General features: G+C 42.5%; 1 protein-coding gene across 1 annotated transcript; it reads left to right on the forward strand.

The window, feature by feature from the left end:
• Positions 1–16,543: 16,543 nt before the first annotated feature.
• Positions 16,544–21,696, forward strand: LOC119734813 (transcription factor Sox-10-like; the record flags this gene model as incomplete). The annotated part of the gene is given in 3 exon segments (XM_038208384.1): positions 16,544–16,944; positions 18,603–18,928; positions 18,931–21,696. Coding segments are annotated over 3 exon segments (1,425 nt in total), but the record flags the coding sequence as incomplete, so codon positions are not given.
• Between the last annotated feature and the right edge of the window lie 369 nt (positions 21,697–22,065).

Consider the following 22,065-nt stretch of genomic DNA (forward strand, 5'->3'; position numbering starts at 1 on the left):
AATGGCAAGTCACTGCTTCAGCAATTATTCAGCCAGTCATTATGCCCACATCTTGTTGTTTGTTCACCAACTTTTTTTGGCCTAGTTGCTAAAGACACGCGCGCTTTCGCCTCACCTTGCCCAGGTGCGGTTCTGGACCCGAAACCTTGGGGGAGGCTGGTTAAAAATGTGTAAAGTAATCACAATTTTGAATTCAACGAATGATTTGATATCCTAGTAGAAATTTCAAAAAAATAAAGTTCATTCAAATGTTTTCGACAACTTCGTTAATTTTTCTTTTGCCGTCTCCCCCCCCCTACTCAACAGCAACCTCTTTATCAAGTTAAAGCATGGATAATGACGGAGAATAGCCTAAAGCATGCTGTAACTTTAATAACGCTTTACCTTTGGCAAAAACACCTCAACATTCAGAAATTTCTGAGAAAAAAATTGTCTATTTTGAAATTTACATGTACTACATATCTAGCCATACAGGGGTTGAAGATGTTCAATGGAGGTTGGATGGGGCAACTGCAGCCCCCTCCCCTCCCCGCTAACAGTTGTGAAAAATTATTCTGGTGGAAAATGTTCACACATCTACTGATGAGCAGTACTGTTACTGTCATATTATGACACTGCAGCGTGCATGCACTGTGGTATGGTGAAACAAAACACTTCCCAAACGGTGTGCTACCTTGAGCTTTTAAGGTGCAGTGACATCATGGATCCATGGTGACATGATCCAAATGACACCCGCTTTCTCAAGCTCAAAATAATAACACTGGAAAGGGGAAATCCGGTCCATTTTACACCCGACACGGCTTCCACAGCCCGGCCCCGGTCCCCAATTCCCACAAGTTCTGCACCGAGCCCGCGGTCCCAACTGGCCCTAAAACCAGGTCATGAACTGCCATCAGTGTTTGTGGTCTCCGAGGAGTAAAGCGACGAAGGGCCGGGCGCACCGATCGCCTCTGGCGGAGCGAAGGCGAGGCAAGACGGTATGACCTGGTGACGAGTGCGCGCTAAAACCGTGACCAGGCCGTCTGTAAACTTCCGAAACACCATCCCCGTGTCGTCAAATATGATGACACCCGAATCGCAGCCTGTACTTTTTATCTCGGGGTTCAGAACTGGGGCAATCTTTTTTTGACGGAGTAAATGGGGAAAATTGTGCGAAAGGCCAAAGGGAAGAGGCGTGCTTGGTCGGCCGATTTCTTGACATCAAAGAGTTGTGTTCCAAGATCGCAAGAGGCCTGTATTCGATGGAACAGAATGCATCCGTAAATGTGTTTTAAACTCAAAGAAGGGTACAAAATGTGTGTGGATAAACATTTCAGACTAGCTGCAAGAAAATAAATCTCCCTGCGAGACGTTACTTCTCTCAGGAGAGACTGGTTCAATCTAGAGTCACTGTTCACAGGGTGGAATGATGGCTTATAACTATAAGGTGAAATCGGCACAATGTACGGGAGAAATGGAAATTGATGACAGAAAAAAAGTGCCTACCAAACGAGACTACGGGCAAGACGGGTGGACAGAGGGTAAATGGGACAGCTTGAAAAGCGTCTAACTCAGTGCACGGTGACCCACCACCACACTACGGCATAAGAACCACGATAAATTCACCAACATACACCCAATTCCACACTAAAAATCTTGATCTATTAAATTTATATTGACGATTTTCTTGAATGAGACGCTCTTATTTTCCCCATTGCCTTTTGTCATCAAGGACAGCCTCTCTCCAAATTGCCTGAAATCGACAACATTGTCCGATCCCGCTGCAACTGAAACAGGTGGCATTTTTCACCAGTTCGAGACCCCAGAATTGTCTGTCTCCCCGAGTCTGCCGAGCGTGAAAGGCTAGGTGCCTCGTGGGTGGGACACGGCTCTCAGAACGGAGACGGTTTAATGCAACAAGCGAATGATTGATTCCGGTCAACCAATAATCTGAAGTTTGTACAATAGTGTAAACAATTTATTCCAAGGGATGTCCCGACCTCCAATATTTATCAAATTTTGCTTTTTATGCATCCAAAGAAAAGGCATTTAATAGTGGATATTGATGAAGTTTACGAATTTGTATATTCTATACAAACAAACTTTTACATTTCATAAGCTGGAATTAGTGCGTCGAGATGATATGTAGGCCTATTCAATAGTAGGTTTTTTTTGCCCTTCACCGACGTATAAACACTGCGAGTCCCAACCGAATTTTTTTTCTCACTTTCACTGGAGGGATGGGGGAGGGGGGGGGGGGGGGGGGGGTAACACACTAAGTATACAGTGTTTATACGTCGGTGAAGGGCATAACCTATAATATTGATTTACATCACCCCGACGTAAATTCCACGTTATGAATGGGTTATGGCGGTACCCGCTGCTACATCAGATTCGAACCAGCCAACCGATCCCGTTAGCTCGGTGGTCGAGTGGTAAGACGTCTGCACTAAAAAGCAGGAGGTCGTGGGTTCGAGTCCCACCCGAGTAATTTCTTTTCACTTTCACTCTGGGGTAACACACTGAGCATCTTCAGTGTTTATACGTCGGTGAAGGGCTTTTACTTTTAGTTACGAATTAGGAAACAAATGAACAGTTTAAAACGTAAACTTTTTTATGTCGACATGAAAAACAAATTTACACTTACCTTAACTATACTATTTGCGAGAGAAAGGTCTTATTTGGCTCAAATAATCTCAAAGATAACTCTTTTGAAATCAAAACAAAAATCTGCACAGCAAACATTATTTCATATCAAGCTGACAACATCAAGGTGACAATTGAACAGTATAACACTAGTACGGGGATGAGGCAATCAATATCTCCGGCAATATTATAATACAACGTCACTTTGGTAGCGTATGGTTTATGTTCCAACCAAACATGATTAGCTACTGCGAGAACTACCGGAACTTCGCTGTTTGCTTTTAAAGGTAAACGAAGGGCAGAGTGATTGATTAATATCTTTGGACATAGCGCAGGTTTGATGGTTCAGAACAGGTACAGTCAACTCTATCAATAGATATCAGTGAAGTAAACATAGGTAAAACATGACTTTTCTCTCGCTCATCTTACAAAGTATGTATAGACCAATCTGGGCACGCTTCACCTCTATCACGATGGCCCCCTTTAATGGCGAAAGCATTGTGCTGGGACAAATTCTCTGTGCTAGCACAATGCCCTTGCCATTAAAAGAGCCGCCTACATGAGGGTCTATTGCATGTCTGTCAGGCCCGTATTATCCAATAGGCACAGTACCTATATCGGGCCTACGAAAAAATTGTGGGCCTACGAAACATACCACCAACATGCTTTTTGAGCTTGTGCTGGGGCCTAGTGCGGAATGGGGCCTACGAAACACTGGTACCTTGGGCCTACGGAACACTTAATCCGGCCCCGATGTCTGTTGTGTTACACGGTATAGTATCCCGAGCTGAGAAAACAAGGACAAACTAGTTTTTAAAAGGAGGAAACGCCAAATTAAAAACAAAACAAAACAGAAAAGCCAGAATATTCCGAATAATTATCTATTCCTCAAACTGTTTTAAAGATGTGTTCATAAGGACCTGCATTATTAACTGTATATACAGAGTTGTAAGTCGTTGCCGTTCAAGGTCATTGTATATAGAAATATCTTTGTTTTGTTTACTTTATTCAGCAAACTTTCTACAATACATATACAATCGAATTGTCCGTGAGATCAGAATTAGAAATTGTCAGGGAAAAGCCAAGATGCACCCAGTCAATTACGACATCATCTCCTGGCAGATGTCACTCCGGCTTCACAGCTACTTCCCACCACTGCGGGATCTCCGCTACCCAAATGAGCTTCCAAACCAGAACCAGCCCCCGTTTCCGGTGTACAATTAAAAATCCCCCGACTCCAAAACATCGTTATGGGACAATTTTCTCCGCGTGTTCAGCCCAACATCAGCCCAGGCCCAGCGCAGGTCCTGGATGATAACCGTGTGATACCGCGGGTCCTGGCGGCGTGTGAGGTGCCCTTGATAAACGTGGTGGCATTTGAGTCAATTTTTGGTAATTAGAAAGCTGACATACACGTGTCGTTAGTGTTTCGTTTCACTGCAGTGGAACGGACCAGGGTTAACTAAGCAAACATGGTTATTTAAGGAGGATGAGTCATGCACGGAGGCCCCAGAAGCTGAAAATCAAAACGAAAGTTGAGAACAGCATGAAGCTATTTAACCAGTTGTACATGAGTAAAGCACACGTCTGGATAGAGGATATTGCTAGATCCATGCCTGATGTCTGGTACTGGTATAACTTTAAGGTCACCGTATAATGAGTCCAACACATTTTCCTCATCCATGTGGTAGCCTACCCTAAAGGTCATCAATGGAGAACGGATAAAGAAACTGCTTGCCACCACGACGGTTGTACCAAGGTAGCATCAATGAAAATATGGCCGAAAAGTTATTGATAGAGCAACAGGATCTGTATAATGAGAATAGGGCCCAATCGCAAGAAGCTACATTACTCTTATTTTTTCGGTTTATTATCACCATTTAGCAGCTCAAAAGCTGAATTGCACAGTGATTTACAATAAAAAGTTAAATGAATTAAAAATAAACACATTTCACGAGAAATTAAAACTAATACAAAATCCACAACAACATTGCATTATTCTAAAAAAAAAAAAAACACGCTTGGATAATAGAAATTGGAAATTTATACATTTAAAACTCCTATGTTGAACTATTGATGAGTCTGGTGAGATAGGGTACCGGGTTATTTGTAAATCTCTTGGATGAACTGGGATACTCCTCAAGTGCTCTACTCGATCTAAGATTCATAGTGTGACAAGCAGTCAGTCTACATATTCCCGTGAACCAGAATGAATATAATATAGTATACCAGCATAAACCAACCAATACAGTTTAGATCACACTTTAATATGCAGTGATTATTTCACATACATTAATACGTTGGTGACTGAAAACTGCACACGTGTTTTAGCGCCAAAAAGCCCCGAACCGCCACCAAGGGGTTGGACCTGTACTAACGATTCCCATCGGATTACAATGACTATACCATGAATTGCTACCAAGTTTATCTTTGGCTCACGACCCAAGCGACCTGCGCCGTGTAATAGACTTCACATTAACCCAGTTCCTTCATATAATTTGACTCCGGGTCTGTAAAAACGCGGTTGCAGTTGGTCTACGTATAGGCAAGGGCTGCTTTTCCAGCACTTTACCAGATAGATAACGGTTTCCACACACACTCCCATATATTTGCCTGCTATCGGGGACCCCTTTTGTCCCTCTTTTGTTGGTACCCAAACTTTTTAGGAAGACCTCCCATATGTTTTGTACACGATTCCAAATTGAGGACCTTCGGGAATTGGGGACCCTATTACATTAACATTCAAGTTAGTTACCTCATTGTTGGTTAATTCGGGTAAAAATGTAACAATTATTATTGGAAAGAATTTGCCCAAAAGCGTCAGCAGTCGGTATGTTGGCCAACACTGGACAAAATACCAAACATTTGCTCAACTCTACGGACCCATGCTTTACAAAACCCGCTGTGAAATGCTGACAATAAAGTCGTTTCTTAAAAACGCAAGATTGCATGCTTCTTCGCCTATCAATGTTGTTGCCATTCCCATGTACAGGGAAACCCAAATGTCGGGACCATTGTTTTAGTGAAGCTCTGCATGTAGCACTTTCAAAATCTAGGATATGAAAGCCCATTTCATAAGCTTTCTTTTAGTACAAGAATCATTCAAATCACTCATGTACTTTTCAAGTCCACGGATCACAAAAAAGGTGTGCGTTCTTTCAGCAAAACGAAAACTATTCACACACACCCTGTGTTGGCCAGTATACTGCGAGTAAATTACAAAATAGCGTATCAAGCCTCCTTCAATCGAGCTAGTTTTAATGGACAAAAATACAATGTAGAGGTATTGACCTGTAGTGGCCGATACAAAGTTTTCCCTGCTTTAAGCTGGTTTTATGATACAGAGTTCTCTCTGGTCCTATATTTGGCTGTGGTAATTGTTGAAATCGGAAGTCGTTACGACGCCCCAAAGAGCCGGGGTCGGTTATTTCAGTAGGCGCCAAATGCGTATCCAGGGAAACGGGCCATTGGCAACGGCATGCGACGACAACGAGCCACCGTTATTACGACTGCTGACAGAGAGGAATCAGGTCCTTGTCTGTATTATGGGGCGACAATCGGGACCATCACGGACCCGCCAAATCATATATCACTTTACTCTATACTAAAGTATCGTGGAATTTCTGCGAGGTGTCCGATTGAGAGTCTATGATACTGCTCCAATAAAGTTTGGTCTGATTTAAGTACAGGTGCGAGTGGCGAGTCCGTAGCTCAAGAGAAAGGCTATGACCATAAAATTATGGTCCGAGTTGACAGTCTTCTAAGTTGAGAGTCTACTGTCTAGGTTGTTGAGAGCCTAAAAAATCCATGGTCGTAAGAGCCTAGGTGTGAGAGGAGACTTGATGGAGCTTGGGTCTGAATGTCAAATAGAAAGATCATCCCCAGAGCCCCGAGTGGAGCCCCCGGTCTACGATATCTGAGTAGAGAGTGCATTGTCGAAATAGAGAGGCTATGGTCCGAACAGAGAATCATCGTCTAAGCAGACTTAAGTTGTGGTCTCGGTGGAGAGTCCATGATTCGAAAGAAAGTCCGTATGGTGTGAGTAGGTTTAATGGTCCGAGTAGAGTCTATGTGCGAAAAGATGTAATTGATTCCATTTTATGGTATGTATGAGCATTGATTTTGAGCGCCGTCGTTAGTCCAGCTGTTTTTGCATCATAGGAAAGCTTGTCGGTGCGTGTCTAGTGGTTTTGTCTGTAAGGTTTTGGACATTCTGAAGCCGATATTGCGTTCTGTTTACCCGTAACAAGACGGTACTCCGACGCAAAAGGGTCCCCAACCGGTTAACACAACATGCCCGGTACGGGAGTCCTGTAAGACTAGCTGTCGGTTCACCCTATGGTTCACCGCACCCAGGTCCCTTGGTTCATGATGCAAGTATAGAGACAGGCTTTTGAGGAGACAGAAAAAAAAGTAAAGCCATATCTTTTAGTGTACTGTGGGGAACACTCTTGTTCAAATACTTCAAGTTCCGGCTCTGAGAGAATCCAGCACGGGCTCAATATGAATCAATTTAGCTGAAGTGAATGGGGTCCCGAATGGATGTTATTTCATAGCTCCTCATTTCACACAAAGAATCTTTGAAATGGAAATCGGAATTGGCCAGAGATTTCTTTCATCGACAGCTTCGTTAATTTTCATCAATAGTAATAGGGTCCATGGCTCAAGTTGCTTCATTGTGCAGTTTGGCAGACTGATGAATCACGGGCGTGCACTGTCAACCAAATTGGTGTCGACTGGTACTGTACCTATAGTCTCAATAAACCAAGAGCTCTGCCAGAAATAGATAATTAAAACGTATGTAATCAAGAAATCAACAATCGTCAAACTGGGTAACAAGGTCTTGAATAATGCCCCGGATTCCACATGAAAAAAATATTTTGCGAAACGCATTAATGTCTTGACTTATTCCGACTTTACAATTACATAAAAGTAGACGATCGCACTATGATGATGAAGAAGAACAATCATCACCATTTTGTAACAATTAAAATTCACTGAAAAAGCAGCACAATAACCAACCAAAGATCAACCGTCAATAAAAAAATACAAAATCTTGCCGCACTGCGCCTTTAAGGTTTAGTCTTTCAGACGGTCGATTTAAGGGGTCTTCAACGATCAAGATGGCACACGGCAGGATCCCAGTCGCCCGCACCTGCCGTAACTTAGCGATAACAGCTGGCAGCTGACCCCAGACCATGCTCAGCCGGCCGTTCCTGGACCACGACGGGCCCCATGATTTCCGTGTAGCGGGGCTCGCGACCCGGTGAGCTACCCCGAACCACCTTGATCGTCCCGCTCTCCGTCCCGGGCGGTGCCTTTGAACCCCCGACCGGTGATAACTGTGAAATCTGCTCCTCGTTTTAGACAAGCAACGGGTATACGATTAGAGACACACTCTCTCTCTAGTATTACTTGACCGTCTGTATATTTTGATCAAGTTGCCATTTTGAGAGTGTAATTGAAATTATTACATGGGACGACGGGGTGCCGATAATGAGTGGTAATTGGCAACCTGCCAGCGGCCTGATTGGGCCGGTGTTTGATCGGTAGCACGGTGACAAATTTGGCAACAGGGCCAGGGAGAAGGGGACATCGACACGATACACGGCACCCGTTGCTCGCAATGGCCGCGTCAATTTAGCAGGGGAGTCATTCCCGGATTTTGACCCAGAAAGACGGCGGCTGACCCAGTATACTCGAGGCTCTGTTCAAGTTGTGGTCATTATAGCGAATCTGGAGTGAAATGTTTCAGGGACCCGAAACTGAAGAGGATGATACAAACAAACAAGCAAGCAAACAAAAGTGATAAAATATGCCGAAAAAGTAACCGAGGAGAGCTTGATGATTACCCGTTTACTGAGATCACCTGGGATCACCTGTGATTACTGATTACCTGGGACCTCGTAAAAATTAACAGAGATTCCCCAAATGTTATAAACAAAGATGCTTTGCCACATGAACCTTCCTTCTAATGAGCTTCAACAACCATAATCATAGTCAGCTCCATGACATCATAATGTACATGTATGGCCATTTTTGTGTAGGGCGTGAATTCCATTTTTGTGTCACATATCAGCACAGCATGAGCCAGTGACTGATCTTGCAATACCTATACAGCTACCTCTGCAGACAACCGCCATTTTCGAACAAAACTTATAGGCTGCACCGTGCAAAAAAAGAGAAGACTGTTTCGCATCATGTAGGGCGCTCTGCGTGTAGTACAACTCGGCAGGTTTATGAACAAAATTAGACACCTAAGAGACGGAGTAATAAATTGGAACTGATGTGGTTAATTCTGTTGATGGTGGATGCTCTCTGTTCTTTCAGATTCTACTGGCAGTTTATACACTCATTGACATTCCAATCTTACAGTTATCTTCCATCATCTAGTACACGCAGGCTGCTCTAGCTCTTCGAATACCAAAACGGCCTGCAAAAATAAAAGGGCCTTCTTTGACGTCGAGAAGATGATTCGTCACGTTTTTGGTGGGTCAGTTGAGAAGGAAAATACCGTGCAAGATAATAACAATGAAGTGTGATAGCCTTTTTTTATTTCCTAGTCTGTGATAAACGATTTGCAGAAGGGCTTTTAAGTGTTAAAGACAAAAATCCACATGATGCCATTCATCTTCAATAATTGGAGTTTGTTTGGGCAATGCAACCATCTGATTCTCCAAGGTCACATGCCAGGCATCGTACCACCAAAGAACAGACTTCCATGATCACCCCAGCTAGTCATGAGGTCCAGACGGGTATACTATCGGGGTACAGGGGAGGGGCAACTATTTGCCACCGTATACAATCATAAACGCTTAATGGCGAGAATGAAAACAAGGTGCTACGTCCCTATCAAGTGGGATCAAAGGCTTTCGAATTGCCACGGACGTAAGGATTATGACTACAGGTAAAAACCGGATGTTATATTCAATGGATGCACATCGTCATTACGGGTGCTTACTGATCGGCCACACACACGCTGGGCCTAGGCACCGTGGACTCTTAAAAAGAAAAAACCACATGCACTGGCAAGGCATTGCCGGTGATGATTTCGCCAAGTAAATTTACGATTCCTTCCTGCGTCTTTTACTAGGTGACATAAACCACTTGTCGTTAACTATTACGCTGGCGAAATGTAAAGAAAAGCCAGGCTGGGAAGTTTTTTTGAAAGTTAACATACGGAGTTGGGGTTGAAAGCTGTGTGGGCATCAGACAGAGGTTATGGGTGGTCCGGTGTATTATCGGTAATATTTAGACCAAAAGTTGATTTAGGAATAAGCAGGTCGGATCAAAGGGCAAGGAAGTCATATGAATACAATAAAGGGAGACAGACTTATGTTTTGAACAGCTTTGTTTGGAACTCCAGGGCTCACAATAAACTTCAACTTTGGTTGCAGGTTTTGGGAAAATGAAAGTTGCCGGCCCAAAAAAGGTTGGACTCTATCAATGATTGAAATCAACACTGGCCCTATCAGATTTTCAAGTTGTTTTTCTTTAAACAGTTTGAATTATGCAGAATCTTGTTGAATTGAGCCTGGTTAGGGTTAAGAATCTTCGCTCTAGAATCGTTGAACGATTAAAAAAGGAGTAACGTTGAGTTCCAGATGCTACATTTTTCGTAGATTGTCCTGAAACTAATCCGAGTGCACTTCGCCGGCAGAATTAAGGAAGTTTACACCAATTAAAATAAGTAAGGACGATGTGTTATACATGACTTGTAGTTAAATAGTGTTAAAGGTAATAAAAAACATTTACTTTTGCTGTAATTTTTAGAAATGGATGGATTTGGGGTTCAGTATTTTATAACAAATATTGTTACACTGACGTGTTTAAAAAAAAATGTTCAAAAATGAGATGCTGGCAAAACCAAGAACAAAATGCTGTTCTTGAATACTGGTTCCCTGACCCTACTCCAGACAAAAGAGAGCACTTTATAGACGTCGTAGAATTGTCGGGATGGCAGACTAGCTGGCTTGCACCCATTCACGGATGTGTAACCGATTGCAAACAAAATGTGGACCAACTAAATTAGGTAAATATGGGGCAGTGTTTGAAGAAAAAAGCCCAACGATGGTCGGCCGACCATCATTGGAAATTGATACAAAAATGTCCACTTTTCTTGAAAATGACAGCACACCAATTGCCATGATTTCACAGGATACTTGAGACTGTTATTCACTTATTCAAGTAAGGCATTTCATAATAGTTTGGTAGTTTTGATGTTTGCAAATGCTGTATGTTACCTTTAAGTTCGATTTGCAGATATTTCAAAACTAAAATTGCTGTCGATATATCAATTACAAAATCCTTGGTAGAACAGTGAAAGCGATTCAGCTGTAAATCAAATCAATCAATCAATGTATGTAGCTTTTATGTCCTCCAAAAGCCAAAACTTTACATCTCACTGCATTTTCAATACGGTTACCGAATGAAGGGAGAAATCGCTCAACCTTGATATACATGCAAACAAAACGTAAGGCCAATCAACGCTTCCATTGTTTTTGTTTTCCAGGACACAATATACCTGATTTTCTTTTGGCCACCACGGATTAATTAATTCCCGTCTTAATTTACGGGCAACTCACGCGACACACACGCTTCTAAAACACTGTTGCCTTTACCTTTTGTTTCTGTGGTTTTTAGGGCGAAGAAAAGTTCCTTTGTAGCTGTTTTACGAATCGTGTAATCTGCGCTCGCGTGCGGAGGATGGAGTTGAACTACACGCGAGCGATACAGCTGTTAAGGGGCGTCGAATTCGATGTCTGAAATTCAAGACAACACGCCTTTAATGCCCTTCATCAGGAAAAACTGATATCTAAGTAGTTATAACGATTTCTTAAACTTTCAAAAGTGTTTGCAGTCCTAGTCGCACAAACAACATGTTTGCTTTGCATTAATTAGAGAAAAGAAAAAGAAGATTGTGTACTCTGACAACGAGACATACGTTAATTAGATCCAAAACCGCATAAAAGTGGACATAAGTGAATCCCATTAAACTTTATTGTCTTAAAATAGGACACACCTGTATTCCTTCACAAATGTGCAAATTATGACGTATGTATATGACGTCAGTATGACGTACGCTTAACTCTCTTATCCTAACAAACTCTGAATTTTTGCAAAAGTTAATTGTTGGCTTACTAATAACGTTCTGCTGTTCACATCACACCACCAATAATGAACTTCCACCTGTTCATATGTTTTTTTTCTAATGTTAAAAAAATGTATTACCAACTTTCGTAAGTCAAAAAAAGTACTTAGTAATGTCGTTTCTGCTCTAAACAAAACTTCACTTAACAAGTTTTAGCTAAATTTGCGCTTTTGTCTCAAAACCATTTCTGTAGTGGATGTGATTCACATTCAATACTGAGTACTGAAACCTGCCCCGTGGTATGATTGCAATAACCACTTCTCTCTCGGATCTTTAGTCCGCGGTACACGCACAACGGATCTACACGTCCGTGTACCGTGGGTGTCGGCAGTACCCTGGAAATTTCCGCCCGGCTTAATACGATTATCACCGATCTAATTAGCTCAAGGGCCCACTCGTTGGCAATGCCCAATAAAATAAACACTTCCATGTGCGCAACGGTGTGTTAATTACCGCCATTATTGCAACCTGTTATCCAGGTCAGCGGAGCGGAAAGGGTATTGCCAAAACATGCCCCCAGTCACACATCACACACAAAAAAGGGAGGGGAAAATTCTCGTTGGGTGTTCTTCGCAAATTTGACTAATCGTTGGAATAACTATTTTCGTTGGGGTCGGTGGGGGAACTTACGGCATGGAACTATTAAAAAGGAAGCCTCAAGGATGACACTGTACGAATGGTTGCATGTTAGGGGTAGGCCTATAGAACTGGATAAAAATGGGGGGGGGGTAATATAAAAACCTGACTCTTTTATTCCATGGAAGTGTCCGTCCGAAGAGTGAACTGAATGGTGAAGTTATTCGCTTACGAAGTTAATATACTGATCTAAGTTAACGTACTGCTCAAATTCATCCCAAAGTAGACTGGTTATTCGCTTACTAAGTTTAACACACTGCTCAAAGACAAATTCATCACAAAGCAGACTGGTTATTCGCTTACTAAGTTAACATACTGAATTCACCACAAAGTATACAGGCCGGTTATTCACTTACTAGGTTAACATACTGCTCAAATTCGTCACAAAGTAGACAGGTTATTCGCTTACTAAGTTAACATACACTGTTCAAATTCATCACAAAGTAGGCTGGTTATACTGCTCAAATTCATCACAAAGTAGATTGGTTATTCGCTTACTAAGTTAACATAGGCCCCCTACTGCTCAAATTCACCACAAACTAAACTGGTTATTCGCTTACTAGGTTAACATACACTGACCAAATTCATCACAAAGTAGACTAGTTATTCGCTTACTAAGTTAACATACTGCTCAAATTCATCACAAAGTAGACTGGATCTTAAATTATGGCTCTGTCGAGAGTTATACAACGATTTTTTTCCCACGAAAATTGTTTATATCAATAATTGTATGTTATTTCAAGTTCTTTATGATTAATCAAGTTCCATGGATCTTCTAAGCACATGAATCTGCTAAGTGCAAAAAAAATGGTTGCTTAGACGGAACTGGTTACCAGACTTTGCCATGCAATGTGTATTGCATGCTTGAGACTGGCGTTCAGTATTTCTGCTTCTGCCCGGTCTTTGTAATTGGGCCCTGTTGTTTCGGTGGTGAGTCTTCTTCGCATTATCAGCCATAAGTCAGAAGAAAAAAAGAGGGGTGTTTCAGGGTGGTCCGGCAAACTTGTCGACTCCCAACCGGGCCTGTCGTGAGCCGAGGCCGGGGCGATACGGCGCAAATTACGGCACGTTTCATTATGCAATTATCGGCGCTCCCCGGACATCAAGGACAAACATCATCAGCTAACTTCCGCTGACAACGGTGGGATATAGCCATCTTTCTTTTTTATTTGGTGGGAATGGTGACAATAATGTGTACTACTAGGCCTCTGTCAGATCAGATGAGTTATCAATGATTATACCATGCATGGCTATACTTAAGTTCAGGTTCATTTTGAGTTTTAATTCATATAAAGTTAATCTACACATGTATTCAATTTAGAGCACAGTTCAAGATTTGGGTGAATCAAAACAGATAGCTCCATGCTCACGAGGTGTCATATAAATTCGCAGATTATGGCGTGAAATCTTATATTTCCTGATTTCCGATATTTCCTGAATTCCGATATAGTTCATGTTTTTTTTGGGGGGGGGGTGTTCATTGAAAAGTGCTGAAGTTGCTTGGCAGATTAGAAAGAATCACTGATAAGTAAACCGTTTTGAAATATTTCACAGTTGTTTCTCAATAAGGTGAAATTATTTCACTCATTGTCCATAAATGTTTAACACAGTCGTTAAGTCATTTCCTTTTAACGAAATGTTAAATGACACAAAGCACATAAAATACCTGTCAAATCAATAACAGATCACGCACTGCCAGTGCCTGATCTCGGGTCAGGCAAACGATTACCCCGAGAACCGCCAAGTCCCGTTAAAGTTTGAGCCCAGTCGAGTAACAACAGTAATTGAAAAGACCGGCAACCCGTCGAGACCATTTTCGATTTCCAGCGAAAACCCAACTCAGCACTGCCGTGTGGGGGAAACATTTCACGCGTTTACCTATCGCTAAACCATTTCGGCTCAGTCGGGCATTTAAAAAAGACGTGCGGCTTCGACAAAGAGAAGACAAGTGTGTATTTTACCAGTGCTTGTCTATAGCTGCACCCTTTGGTCTTCTATTGTGCCTTGCCGCGATTGCGCTGCGCCCTCGGCCTCCGGAGAACCACAACTGAGGGAAAAGGCGCGATGAGTCAAAAACACTTGCCGGGCATTAAGCAGCGAGAACCGGCGGGACGCCCCCGTGAATGGTTGGCCCATTAGTGTGTATGTGATCATGATGCACCTGCATTCTTCCCCGGTTTGCCCTCTAGGGCTTGGCAGTGCGAATATTTTGTTGCCATTTTATGTACATGTATCTAACATCGTCAGCCCTGTATACAACACCGGCACTGCATGCCAGGGCCGATAAACTGTACATGCAAATATACTGGAATTTGTATCCAATTGTGGAGTCATTTCTTTGTTTACGTATGCTTGTACATTATGTGTATACAATTTTAGAGCTTGAAAGTGTAGTTTCAAAATGCTCCCATGTTTAACCAGAATTAATTTCGTGAGCTGAAATTCGGACTTAATATCCCTTACATAAAATACTTCAATTTGCGACACATCAACACACCTTGGAAATTCCTAGTTTTTGGGTAAAATCCATATATCTATTTCGGGGTAACATTGTGGAGACGTATTCACCTATAGAAATTGCCCTGTGGAGACGTATACAATATTTTGTTTCCTATTATGCACATGTCTCCACAGGGTACCGTGTACCAAATCACGTATCATTCGTTTTACTATTAGTGTACGTTTGTGCTGTGTAATCTTAGACTAAACGGCCCTCGTAAAATGCGCAGCACGATCATCACGCAAAGTAGTCGGCACTGTGAAAGCATTGGGCTCAACTCGAATCCCAAACGCGAGGTCAAAAGTGTATTATGTACCCACGACCCATTTCAATTGCTGTGTTTTTCTTTGCGTTTTTTCGGTGCCTTTTTCTTTTTGTTTGTTGGCACGGGATTCGTTTCTCGACAAGCGATCTGCGGTCATTCTGTGGAAATGAGTCAGTACTTGAGGGTTGAGTTGCATTAGCGAATAGGCGATTAATACTTGGCGTATAGGGTATAATGTGTCTTTGATTTCCACGAGTACCGATGCGTGGTTAATGCGCAAAGACTACAAGTTACTCCTTTTCAGCCTCTCTTGAAGACATTTATTATGAAGGCAAATGGAGCATGATTAACGTGGGTACAATTCTGATATCAGCTCTGCATTTCCCAGGCTTTTTGGGGGCTGGTGGTGTTATTCACCTGTGTCAGGGAACAGGCAGGGCCGGTGACGTCATGTATTGGTAAGATGAGGTAATGCCGTAAGCCTGTGTAATTATGAGTCGGATTGCATGCTGCTGAATGTCGTTGGGGTCTGGGAAACGCACAGGTAAGGAGGAACCAAACTGAACTCCAAGTCCCAAAATGAAAGTTGACGCAATATCGGGAATTGTTTGGATCGTGGGAAACTTTAAAAAAGCTCTTGAATTTAGAGCGTTAGAGTTTAAAGGAGAAGATTACCGACATTCTTGAGATCATTTTAGTACAGGCATGCAACTGGGATTGGAAGTAACAAAACTTAAAATAAACTTTTAAAATAAACAATATGAAACATGACTTGTGTCTCACAATTCAAAGTAATAGCATTCAATTATATTTCGTCTATTGCATGTTTTATCCAAACCAACCACTCACAGTCTATTTCCAAATTAATATAACATAAATCATAGAGCAAGGAATGCATAAATATAAAGCAAAGATACCATATTTACATTTCGATCCGCGATGATCACGTATACGCTCTCAAGGCAAAGTAGTCCGTGATCGCTTTCAGTGCAATACGTGTGAATGGGAATCACTGCGGAGAAAACAACTGGCCTATCAGCGAGCGCGTGTCAGCCAGTGGCCAATCACGACACGCACCAGTCACGATGGGTGTAAAAGTGCGCACCCACCCAGCCAGGCGCGGACGGTGCACAAGCACGATCGAATTATAACGCTGCAAGTCTTGTTTCCTTAATTATATGTCAATAAACGATCCAACAATACGCGTACGGCGAGTGAACACGGGTAGCGTGGAGGAGCGGTGGTGACTAACCCAAACACGGTCGGCCGGATAAAAGCACTGAGCACCCTTAAAATGAGTCATTACAAGTCTCGTTAAGCCACGGAGTACATTGGACTGTCAGCTAGTATACATACACTTATCTGAATCTTCCTTACCAGTGCAGGCGGTTCGATGCCGAAAATGAGCGTGCAGATTACGGAGATGGAGAGGCCTCTATCCAGGGGAAGCGACGGTCCGGTTAGCCCCGGGTGTAGCGAGTCCGGCTCAGAGTCTGACACGGCGAACTGCGGCGAGGCCCCGGCCACCTTGGACCCGAGGTTCCCCCCGTCTATTCGCGACGCCGTGTCCCGTGTGCTGCAGGGTTACGACTGGTCGCTTGTGCCCATGCCCACGCGTGTTGCCGGTAACCCGAACGCCAAGCCGCACATCAAGCGACCCATGAACGCCTTCATGGTGTGGGCACAGGCAGCGAGGAAAAAGCTAGCAGATCAGCACCCTCACCTGCACAACGCCGAACTCAGCAAGACGCTTGGCAGACTGTGGAAGTGAGTAACATTGTTGGAATTTGTCTGGTTTTCTTGTTACTTTATAGTTTTATCTTATTTAATACCTTGAGGCTTGATGTACTATAGAATGACCATGGATGGTGGTGTTGTGTATTGTAAATTATAATTGGAACGCCACACTTCGGTTGTATTCTGAAGGGTTTTTACTTGAAAGTGTTGTCCTGCCGCTAAGTACAAGTACATACTTTAGTGCTACTAGTAGTAGTACTAGTAGTAAATGTAGTTAAATTTATTCCAGCGATTACAATGCTATTTTGTTTTATATGCCGACGCAAATGCAATTATGATCTTGGCTTGGTTCCAGCACCTGAATTTCAACTTGTGAAACGCTAGACATGCTAGACGTGTTTACACATTTTCAAAGTAGAACTTCCACTTGGAGTTTCTTTTTCGAATATTTTAATAATTTTAATAAAAATCGTAGTAAATATAAAACCCCTAAATCTTGAAGTTTTGATACACTAGTCTGGGCCTGGGCCTTCAGTCGACGACCAAATTGTTAATTAATTTTGTGCAAACATTGAGCATGGCTGAACGGGGCCGGCACCTGACCCTCACATTGAAAATCTAGTTTTGACAGTGATACAATTTCGGGACCAGTCCCGTTTCGTTTCGCCACCAATCATGTAGATCACCAGTCTTAAAGAAAACACACAATTTTGATTCATAAATCAATCAGTTACCCTGGCAAGGCTAAACTGTGGTGATGTCATTGCACCGTGACCATAGCATTCCTCCTGGCCTACGCATACACAGATTTTTACTTTGTGCCACTCGTACCTGAAGTAGTACTAGGTTACACACGTCTGGCGTATCCCCCCCCCCCCCCCCCCCGTCTCTTCTGATGATGTGTACAATTCTGCCAACCTGCTTTGTGTCCCCGCTTCATTGGTTGACACAGTGACAGCGTGAACAATTCGTTCCAGGCTCTTCTTTTCTGGAAGCTATCCACGGCGGTACATGGGATTTTTCTCTCAGATCCTATTATTGAGAGCTAAACGCGCATGACCGAGCTCAAATACACCTTCTGTCAGTCATGGACGGGTATGATAAAGAAACGCTGCCTTTGCATTTAAGAGGAATTCTCGCGATGCCATAACTTGGAAATTCTAACCATTCAAAATGACTATTGTTGGGAGTACGAAAAATGAAAAATTCCTCAGCTTTCAATAAACACGATCATTTGAAAAGAAGCTCGTGGGATTGATGGATGGATGTTCGTCCTCATTTCAATGGGCACGGGTCTAGCACGCTCAAACTTGCGTCAATGCTTGAAGCTTTAAGTCAAGGTGACCCCTTTAAAAAGTACAGTGTACCCACAGGGTAACGATCCCTGCACTTTTCGGGTAAAATGCAAGAGGTCGAGCAAAAAGGTATAACTATTGCAAACTTGGTCTATTTATCAACGTGTCTGCTGTACTGTAAAGAACAGTTGAATAAACTATTGTTAACGTGTGCTAGCCAAAACCAGATTTGCTTACTTGGTATGCATGGATTGTTGCCTGACAATAAGAATAACTCCGCCTTTGGAAGAGTAATTTCAAAAGGTGAAAATCAGTTCAACTGTAACCCATTCCATAGGTTAATCTGAACGCAGTTGTTTACTTTTTTCCTTTTCTTTTTTTTTACCTTTGCAGACTGTTGTCAGATCCTGAGAAGCAGCCTTTCATTGAGGAGGCTGAGAGGCTCCGCCAACAACACAAGAAAGACTACCCTGACTACAAGTACCAGCCAAGGCGCCGCAACAAGAATAAACCCAGCAAGGGACCCCTGACTTCTGACCCAACCATCTGCAAGGGCTCTCGCTCCCCTGGTGACACGGGCAGCGAAGATGGTAGCGAGAGGTATGCCATGCACCCAACACCTCAGCAGGCAGGTCCTCCTACCCCACCGACCACACCCAAGGAAGAAGCCGAGCGTCTGAGTGGCCAGCCTCCGCAGAAGCGCATGAAGTACATTCAGCTGAAGGGGAGCGGCAGCACCAGCAGCTACCCGTTGACCTGGCGGGTGTGGATGTCCGTGACCTGAGCAGCGACATGATGGCTAACATGGATGGCCTGATCAACGAAGATCTAGACCGCTACCTCGTCACTAGCTCTGCCCAAGTCCAACACCCACAGGTTCCACCTCCACACAGTCCTAAGTGCAGCACTTACACAATGATGAACGTTTGTCAGAACATTGCCCGATCAGAGCAGTGGCTCAGCCGGCAGGGTGCCTCTCAAATCCCAGTCTCCAGTGAGTTGAAGCTTGAAGACGAGATGCTATCGCCAGAACATCACTACACTGCATCGCCTACCTCCAACCAGGTCCAGCCATATGACTACAGCATGCAGCATCAGTATGCGGCCGAGTATCCCACCATGGCAGGCCAGTCCTATGACTATCCTCAGCAGCCTTCACAAGCTCACCAGGCGCAGTTAGGTTACTACACCAACAACCCAAACAGTCCTTCAGCAGCATCCACACTACCTGCATCCTACCAGTACCCTCAGCAGCAGACCTCACCAAATCACACCTCCTATAGCCTCCTTGAAAGTGCTCAACCTGTCCTCTCTGAGTCGCGCACATGGGAGGCCTACCAACAAAACCACGCCAGGTCCTGGGAGGACCAGACAGTACGCTCTGCTGAGAAATCATGTAAAAGAAGTCCCATCAACTAACTCTGATGTGCAGGAAGGTCAATCAACTAACTTATTCAAGAAGCATATCAACTACATTCTGCCATGTTTACTTGAAGAACTGATGTACATAAGACACTTTATTTAAACATGCTGTGCATGTCCAACTATTTCCTTTTCTGAACATTTCCCATTATTTACCATGTTGTAAAAGAATGTCTTGTAATGTACAAAGCTGCCATGTAAATAGTTTTCCTTTTTAAAGGGTTACCCCAGCTGGGTTTACCATGGTAAGGTAGGGGTAAACTGGTTCAGTTCCACAGGCGTTTTCCCCCTACTTTTGGCAGCTGGTGGTTTTTATTGCTTCTGAATCACAGACACAAATCTTGAGCAGAGATGATGCACAGATGCCTCATAGCATTTAGCAACTGAAAGGTTTATGATGCTGTCATATTCATGGGTGCTTTCAAAGAAGCTTGTTGCGAGTTTGAACTAAAATGTCCTTACTCTTGCAGCAATGCATCCTTTGTATTGTACAATTGAAATTATGTAATGACCAGCAAGAACCATGGTTTCTTGTTACCCTCGTTTATTTCGATATGATTTTCCACATTGTCGAAACATGTCACTTTAACTCCAACTACAAATATGTAATTGTCACAACAAATAGAAATGTCTTCCTTTTCCTTGGACCAAACAGGCCTTGAGTATTGACTGTAACAGGCATTTTTCACTTTTGATAAAAAAAATTATGTTTTGACTTTAAAACTTTTGCTAGGTCATACCCATTTTAACAACTGTCTTCCTTAAATGTTTTTTTTTTCTTCGTCTGATGTTATGGCATTGGAAATCTTACAAAAATTCCATTTCTAAGGAGTTCACAATATCTCTGTGTTATTAATAGACTAGCAATTCATGAAACCTTTGAATCAATTATAAGCCGCTTCCATTTTCCATAGTAAGCATAACACAGCAGAAATTGAATATTTTCATTCTATATTTTGATGGGAAGGAAACTTTGTGTGTTTTTTATATCACAGATTGTATATTTTTAAAGATGTTTTGATACTTTTTTGATATTTACAGAAAACTGAGTGGTTGAGGATTAAGCCCACATGCATGTACAAAGTAACAAAAAGTACGATTTTTTTTTATAGGAAAAGAGCTATTTTGAAATGGTGGATGTGTTGTCTTAAGTTTTTAGTCATTGTAAATAGCTGAAGGTGGGCCAATTAAAATTTAATTATTGTACTTGTATGTTTTTCGTACGAGGGATACTGTTTCTTTGAGAAAGTTGCTAGGTTTGATCTCAAACTCTCTGAGGTGACGCTCTTTGATCATCTCAAAAATATTATGAAATTCCATTTTAGAGTAGTTGTCTGGATTTTTCAAAAGACTATACTCTTTCTTTTTGGTAAACTGCAATTTGTTCAGTCTGGGACCACACATACACACCGAATCAGAGTCTCATAGAAGCACAGGCCCCAAAAGTAACACTGAACACATGTTCCCTCTTACCAGGAGCAATAAATTGTTCTTGTGGGGATGTCTCCATCATAATTCTGGGTGGAGTGTTTGCCCCAGCTCATCCATTAAAAATTAAGTTTGATGGACCAGTGGGGATTTGAAACACCCAAAAGGCATCCCACCACAAGCTTGTAAAGGGTCATTAGACTGGTCCCAATGAAAGTGTGGGGGATTTTTGTTTATTTTGATTTTATGGGAGGTGTCTGTTGTTAATGGGCCTGGTTATTGTCCTACCAAACATCAAAATAAATTAGTCTTGACATCTGACCCCTGTCCATATTTGACCCAGTGGCAACTTCTGGGTTCAGGATATCACTGTAAATCCTTTTGCTGGGAAGGATTTGGTTTTAAAATAGGATTCCTAATAAAAATAATAATAATAGGGGAATTTTTTTTTTTATAGTTCTTTGGATTCGAACAATCCAATCAATCTAAATATCTTTATTTTCTTTTGTAAATTACTAAAAGCTCTGTTTTTTTATTTAACATTCCCATTTTTGTTAATTTATAAAACATGTATTTATGTCTGTCAGGACACTGTGTCTTACATTTTTGCTGAAAGTATTAAAACAATGGAAAAGAAGGAAACATTTACTGTTTGCATTTTTTTTCTAACGCTGACCAAATTATTGCATGCTGAGATGCAACTCACTTTCTGTTTTAGTCGGGCAATAACTGACAAAAACGTGTAGCTCCTAAAAGGTTGATTGAATCAGGATCCAATTAACAAAGGGGTGGGTGGGGGTTGAAGGGACGAACAGAGAGGGTAGACGTACGTTACCACTGTCCCAAAATGGGGGGGGGGGGGAGGGGGGGGGGAGGGGGGGGGAGACTCTCCACTTACAATCGAAAATGGGACCCACTACACAAGTACATGTACTATTTATTTCACATTTATGATGACTAGTTCTCAAGCCTCCTTCTGACTCTCTTTTCAAAATTGAGAGATGAG

This window comes from Patiria miniata, unplaced genomic scaffold, assembly GCF_015706575.1.
Source record: "Patiria miniata isolate m_02_andy unplaced genomic scaffold, ASM1570657v1 HiC_scaffold_28, whole genome shotgun sequence".
Taxonomy (NCBI): domain Eukaryota; kingdom Metazoa; phylum Echinodermata; class Asteroidea; order Valvatida; family Asterinidae; genus Patiria; species Patiria miniata.